The 7,938-nt window shown below is 35.2% G+C and overlaps 1 protein-coding gene across 1 annotated transcript in view; it reads right to left on the bottom strand.

Moving 5' to 3' along the window:
* Positions 1-449: 449 nt before the first annotated feature.
* The window catches only part of LOC126272543 (uncharacterized), a 145,776-nt gene continuing 138,287 nt past the window's right edge, over positions 450-7,938 (bottom strand). Inside the window, exons 17-18 of the mRNA XM_049975461.1 lie at positions 5,275-5,460; positions 450-1,685 (exon numbers count right to left, since the gene is read on the bottom strand). Of these exons, the coding sequence (XP_049831418.1) occupies positions 1,489-1,685; positions 5,275-5,460 (383 nt within the window). The 3' untranslated portion in view covers positions 450-1,488. The remainder of the gene's footprint in view (positions 1,686-5,274; positions 5,461-7,938) is intronic.

The raw sequence follows: 7,938 nt of genomic DNA, 5'->3' as shown, positions 1-7,938 counted from the left end.
AGCTAACAAAACTGTATCCTTATAGATCCCACTGATGATGCCTTAGAACAAGATAAGGCAAAAAATATATGAGATAAATAAATTAATTAGCAGCAGGAAAAAGCAGTTTTATTTACAAAACAAGTATTTACATTCTTGCTGCGGAGGATGGCCTATTTTATATTAGACTTGAAAGACAGCTGAATACATGTTGGCTCTAATGTATCAATATTATGACTGTATAATGTAATTGTGTACATAAGAAAACTACTAACCAAGTGCTACCACTTGGTGAGTAGATTTTTTATCTACGCAATTATATTTTCCAAAACTGATTATGTTCATTGAAATATCATGACTCTCTGTGTTTACTGTCATATCATGTCATATGCTATCAGCATCTTGCAATTGGTTTCTAATTTTTAGAGGTAATTTTAGACAAAAATGAAATAAAACCACACACAAATATATAGCAGTCACTTCCTTTAATTCATGAAGATTTAAGTAGTTGAAGAGAGCTCTTATTTACAATATGTACAATATTTCACCACTACTTACTTCTGTTGAAATATTACAGTATAAACAATGCTTCTGAAGATATCACAGATAACTGGAAGCTCATTTACCTCATCATGACATAAAATGCAGGCGTCCTCTGAATTAAGAATGTGTTTTCTAAGTATGAGCATCTTTCAGCTTACTTTATAATCCAGAATAATTACGCATCAGTGATGTATGAGATATTTAACATCCCTGAACTTGGATAACATTTACAGGGATCAATTTGTATTCAGACTGTTCTGATATATCTTTGAAGAGAACTTGTACTGATAAAGTAGGAAGTATTGTCAGAATTTCAATTTTGATTAACCAATTTCAAAACAACTGTTTTACACAACAGTATAGCTCTTGCATTAAATGCTCTGGTTCTATCTAACATAATTCATTATAAATGGTCCCATTACATAAAAATAAACTGATGTGATACAATGACAGTGATTTAGGTAACCAATACCGCAAATAATATTCCTTTAGAAGGAATCTTCAAAATGTAATTTCTTTTTGACAGGATATGTTGCCTCAAAGTATTTGGTTACTAAAGCTTGTAATTATATGATTCAGACCAATTTTGGCGGAAATCTTCAAATACATATTGTCAAGTAACCAACGACACAGCAAAATGAACCCCAACAGGTAACTGATTACTCAAAAAAATTGCACAGCAATAATGGTTACATTCACACATCTGTAATTTTTACAGTGTTATTTTTCTCACATTGTATGTTCTTGTAAGTTGCTTGTACAGCAGCAAATTATTATCAACCGAAGATAAGTTCAAATTACATAGATCTTACAAAAGTTTATTAGCATGCTAAACTGTGTATGCTTTATCCCCAAGGAGTTCTCAATGATTTCATTTTCTTGCACCTTAATGCAGCTGCAACGTCAGTAGTTTTCACTGGTTTGGTATCCATTCCCTGGAACCTATTTCCATGAGGAAGCAAATAACTAAACACTTTTAGGTTTTATCTTGGTATCCCACTGAAGCAAGGTGTTCATATTCTCCCAAAGACTATCATCATCCTTCTTTTCCACTATGGTAGTTTTCATTGAAGAAGTGTCACTGTCCTCATCTCCTATGGGAACTGCAATCACCCCATCACTGGTTACTATTTCCACTTCCAGGAGCTCCTTCAGGCATTTTTCTGCAGGTCAAAAATGAATCTGTATCAATAACCATTACCAAATATTGTTTCACTATCATTATGACACACATTCTGATTTGGACAATACAACTAAGAGATTTAGCACAATGCACATAAAATTTTCATTTGTTGTTGTTGAAAGTGAGAGATGTATAGAACAATTATTTGTGTGTTTCTTTTAATTCACAGCGAATTTCAAAAATGAGGTCCAATGCAGTTATTTACTTTGGAAAGAATTTTCAAATGTCAACAATGAAGTTGATGGCTAACTATGTATAGGAAACTGTTTATTCAATGGATCCTAGATAATATGGTAATAGGCTTTTTAAAAAACACAAAGTGACAGTGTATTTCTATTCACTTTATGACAAATGCTGTTACTAAACGAAGAAGGATTTTGGCTCTCCTAATGAAATACTTATGACGAGAGCTGAGAACTGACACAGCTACTTCATCATGAAAAGAACTGCTGTACGTTTCCCTCTTGCAAATTCCTACATGCCTTAGTATTGACTATTTTTAATAGGCTTGCTGAATGGTTAATTTGTTCTTAATATGCTAAAAAGAGGGAAAAGTAAATTACTTTTTTCCAAAGATATTAAATGGAAGGCTTTCTATGGATACAAGGTGGTGTGAGTCATTTTGGGCACTGAGGAAGTAAGTACTTATTCTGCAGCCTTGTTTATGACTTTATGATTCCCTGTCAGATTTCTTTAGGGAAATCCATTCTTTTTTCTTCTATCAAAACAGAAATAGTATTCTGTTGTATGCAGAGGTATTTTTGGTTTAAATAATAATAAAAAAGCCAGACACTATGCCATCAGAGAATACAAGTTAATTCACCTCCAAGTAATCTCAGTTTTAGAGATGAAACAAGAATTTAAAATATGATAGTTATTCATTGCATGTTTTGACTGGCTCATTCAAGGCATGGTGGCAGTGACCTATTAAAAGGATACAGGCACTTTTCAGTGGTACTTTATATGTGAAACGTGATGCATCTGTTACTTTGTGATGACCTCCTCCTCTTGTTGTTATGTCTTGCAAACGGATTGCTCCATAGACTTCAGTGAAAGAAAATTCATGTGAGTGGAAATGCTATACACTCTGAATAATGGCTCTGTTACACACTGAATTAAGGGACAAGCAGAGAGCTAATAACTTGAAAGAGAAATCACAATACACATCTCGAGTAAAATTAATGTAATTCAGAGTTAATTAACAGTGCTGGCCACACTGTTACAGATTTTTCCCTAGACAAATCAATAGATGCATATACATATTGGTCAAAGTATAGCAGACCTATACTGCATTCATTGTAAGAATAAACCTGATGTATACATTATACCATGTAATCTTTCACGTTTGCTTGAATCTAACTGAATTTCATTTCACGTGGGTCAGAAGCTATGTCGTATCCATTACAGTCAAGTGTGATCATAAGGATACGTTTTATGCTGTGTTACAGACACAGACTGAGGGATAATGTGGAACAACAGCTTTACTGGTTGCATTTAACTTGGACAGTACTGGCCAGCCAACTGGTCCAATTACCCTGCAATGATGTGAGCACTCACAGTTCAGATGTAAACAGAGACACGCAGAGAAACAACATAGCTTCAAGTGTAATTTAATTTTTAAAGAGAATGAAATAATGTTCAGCAAAACTCCAGCACTACTGTGTGCTTCTTAGGTTACACTACGGAAAGCATAAAATGCTCTTGTTCTCACCTAACATAGTATTCTAATTACAAACAAGAGTGATGAAAATTGCTAACTTAAACACAGGGTAATTTTTCTGAGAGAGCTAAGTGTGATTCAAAAACATACTGCAGGGATTTCATCATGCTGTTGAATACTAATGCCACTGAAGGTATCAATTACAGTCATGTCATCTAATAATCTCTTAGCTCATTCCTTGTCCGAATTCGAGAAATATAATTCAGTTCTGAAACAGTAATCTGCCCATGTTGAGAACGAGTCGATCAACAACAGAATCCACAAAATGATCCAGGCGTTGCATTTTCTACTCTTCTTTTGTGACATGCCATTCTATATCCCACCAGTGTTTGGCAGTCACATGTGAAAAAGCTGTGTGCAATAGTTCCGGTACATCTGGCAGCTTTACAATCTTGTTATTTCTCATGGAAAATACCTTAACTTGGCTTCAGATCAGTTCTGTTGGGTTCATATCATAATGGTACAGTGACAAATGTAAAACTGCAGAATGCGTGTGGTGTGCTCGATGCTATGAAAATGATTGTTTTTCATGTTTCTACAACACTTATCATTCTGGTTTGTGTGAGACTACATCTGTGATATAAAATAATGAAGACAGTCCAAATAAAGAGTAGCTAGTTTTTCATTTCTGCCCTAAAAAAATTAAATTGTTGTGTTTTCTCAATTTAAGCAACCTTGATTAACAATATTTCATGAAATATCAATAATTAAGAATTTATATTTGAAAGGAAAACAGGAATTTTGCATGCAACATGTAATTAGAAACAAGAAGTTGTGCGTTATTCATAAAAAATGATGATGAGGTTTAGGAGATGTAGGTGTTTCAAATTGAATGAAAAATCTACTAAGCTACTGATTCTGCAACACATCCAGTGTATCCCAGCTGTATCAAATACAGTCCCTCGGAAAACTACAAAGCCAACTTTTCTGTAACTTTATGAAAAACATTAAGAACAACCTATTTCTCGACACCTTTTAACTGTGTTCCACATAGGTGCTTTACTACAGAGCAGGAAGCAACCTCAGCCATTTTCACTCTGCGTATTAACAGTGTGACAATCCACAATAGTACAGAGACTGTGACTGTACATGATTTTTTAAATAAAAACTACATAACTAAAGTGTGGTTAAGATAAACATTGATGGGTGTTAATAGATTAGAATACCTTACACTTTCATTTAATAATTCCTAATACATATACATCCAAGATCGTAACAACACCAGTGTATGTGTACTATGACTTCTGACTAGTGATTGTGTTTGTGTTTCTTTACATCAGGTTTATTCTTATGATAGTACGTGTTTGTAAGTCTGATTTACGCAGCTATTTCGTGTAGCACATTTGATGAATTTTTTGCAGACTATCTTTTACTGGAGTTATTTTTTCTGCAGAAAAATCAGACAAAACTGCAACACCAGTTCCCTCTGTTATTACATTTCAGTCATACGTAGATATATTTACGCCATGTACATAAGGATGTGAATTTATCACAAATTAGGGATGAGTTACACTAGGATCATACTTCTAAAACAAAAACATGCAGGTTGGATACAGATACTAAGGAATGCAATGAATGTTCTTACTAGATAGAATACTGGTCTTTCTCTTACAAGAGAACAATTTTCAGTCAAATACTAAACATGCTTTTTGATGGAGCTCACCTCCCCAATTTTTCCACAGAGCATGGTTACGATAGCAATAGAGACAAAGGAATCAGAACAAAGTTTGCACGGAAACTGTCTCATAAAGTGGAGTTTTGCATTACAAAAATTAAAGGTAGAAAAATGAATACTGTAATAATTGTGAAATGGTCTACTTTACGAAATTTAATTTCAGTTTGTACTCACTTTCTGAGTCCGACATTGTCAGCATATCCTCAGCATCACGCAATCCTGTCAAGAAAAGCTGATATTGACCTTCAACGCCATCCAGATATGAACCAATAAGCTCATCTTGCTGTAGCAGCCCATGTAATAAGCGAACACCAACACACAGATGACGTCCTAGGCATGCAGACACTGAAGAATGCTGTCCTGAAAAACATACAATCAACAGGTAATGAAACAGGAAAATGTTACTCTTATGGTAGTAAATATAGGATCAACTTTTAGTCACAAAGAAAGCCTTTTTTAACATTTCTGTTGAAAACATTTTGAACCGATTTAGCCAGTGTGTAAAAAAATTATCATCAGGTCGCCTCCTTTATAAGTTGCAAAAAAGAAATGCTAAAAATGCTATGAGAGCGGAACTATAGGTCTGATACTAAGTTATCAAAAATGTTGTTAAGAATCTTCAAGAGGAATCTATGGAAAAAGTTACAAGAGAGATGGATGAAGAAAAGAAAAGAGAGAAGAAACAAGTTTGCTAAGGCTACCTTCTCACAGATAACTCGAGGAAGACAAGGCTATGTTGTTAATAGGGCAGAATTCCTCTCCAGTTTTCTTAAGAGAGCTTGGAAATAAAAAGAACTATACCATTCGTAGGATGAATATTTGTTACAGTTTAACACCCTTGTCGAGCAGAAGACATTATAAATAACATTTGGGGATTTGGAAAAGCATTTGACAGAGTTGCTACAGTAAAAATGTCACTCCTCAATTTGTACATGACACAAAGACCGAGCCATAAGAGATACCTAAAAGACCATCTACTTTGTACTACTATTGTCCGCAATGGTGCAACAGAGGTAATGAGCCAGAAGTTATGGGACTTTGTACATGTTAAAGTAACTAGATAACCAGGTAGCATTCCTTCATTGAGACAACCCAAGTACCGATATGTGAATAACATTCTGTTATGCCCCACAAACTGTATGCCCTGATGCTGAAAAAGATTAATAACATGAGGATTTGTGACACTGCATCCAAACTTAAAGGAAAATATCATCATTGGTAGAGGTATAAATGGACAGATGCGAAATGCGAAATGCAAAAAATTAATATGCATAGTGCTTGCAGGCAGGGACAGAACAATCTGATCACAAAAAAGCTGGGATGGACATGATCAAGAAGTGGAATCGTAACACACAGAAAGAGTTTTTGCATCATGGCTAAATACACCGCGTGTGAACACTAACCATCCAACTGAGAACATGCGGAGGTTAGTCACAGCTCAATTACACTCATCAGCAAAGGGCATCCTCAAACAGGTTAGGTAAGGTCAGCAAATTTGGTGCTGGAATGAAGTCGTGCAATTGGCTATAAAACAAAGAAACCAGGTGTTTACAATCTGGTGTCAAACAAAGCTAATTGAAAATTTGCATGTCTAGTGGTTCTAGTCTCATGGATCCTTTGCACATGCCCAACTCATTTCAACCTTTTGCATGTCATTCCTAATGCACTCATTTCTAATTTGGTCTCATCTTTTTTTTGTGCAGCAGATGACAAAAATTTAATTTTGCATGCCTGTAGTTTGGTGCTGTATTTTTGATAACACACACATCTCCAAGCAGTATGTCATGCTCTGCACAATATGATTGTACACTGTTCAGCTTTCACAGAAACTGCTTCATCCCACACCAGATTTTGTACTTGAAGAATAACATGAGGACTCTTTTGACACACTGTTTTGGATTGCTAACTTGGCAATACCCTGGTTTGAGTCGATACTTCCAAGGTAACTGAAGCTTTCCACACCTTCAATTCTTTCTCCATGAAGTTTGAGGTTACATGGCTGTGTGTTTTGCTCAATTTCATTGCTACTGTTTTCTTCTTATTCACATTAGCTTGTACTCATTAAATTTGTTATTCCAGCAACCTAATTTCCACTGAACCCCTAGCTCTGTCTCTCTCCAGTTGGCTTCATCATCTGCAAAAACTAACTCAATCAAATCTCAAGATTCTACAACCTTAATTTCTTTAATTGCACCCATGAGTGCAATCAAAAGTAGTTAAGATAGTGCACTACCTTGCTGTACTATTTTATTTGTTCTAATCTACCATTTCCTACTTGTACACTGCTTTCACAGTTTCTGTGCAGCAATTGGATCTTTCAAATTAGAGAACTTGAAACCTCTAGTTTATGCAGGCATTCCCACATTTTGTTCCCTGCAACATCATAGGCTTTTTGTATGTCTAAAATTACTACAGTCATACCTTCCTCTTGTTCCCAGTACTTTACTATTAGTTGTTTAATGGCAAAAACTAGGTCAATTATTCCTCTGTTGCCCCTGAAACCACTCTGTTGTTCTTCAAACTAATGATCATAATTCTCAATCCCTTCCGTATGATCTTTTCTAATAACTACAATCATCTCTGAGAGCCAACCACTTTCTTGTTTCAATTGAGAGATTATTTAAGAGAGATGCACAATGATGAATTTCTGCACCAGCTATACCGAGTAGTGACACAACAGGAGTGCCTGCCCATATGTCACCATCAAGGAGTTCTGTGACTGGTGGGGTGTGAGCGCAGGATTGGCAGAGAATTTAAAGGTAAGTGTTTTACGTTTGTATTGAATAACTGAAAAACTGCAGTTTCTAATGAAAATGTTTTCCAGTATAAAATTAAACT

The sequence above is a fragment of the Schistocerca gregaria genome, chromosome 5 (genome assembly GCF_023897955.1).
Source record: "Schistocerca gregaria isolate iqSchGreg1 chromosome 5, iqSchGreg1.2, whole genome shotgun sequence".
Lineage (NCBI taxonomy): Eukaryota > Metazoa > Arthropoda > Insecta > Orthoptera > Acrididae > Schistocerca > Schistocerca gregaria.
This window is presented reverse-complemented; position numbering and strand designations above follow the sequence as displayed.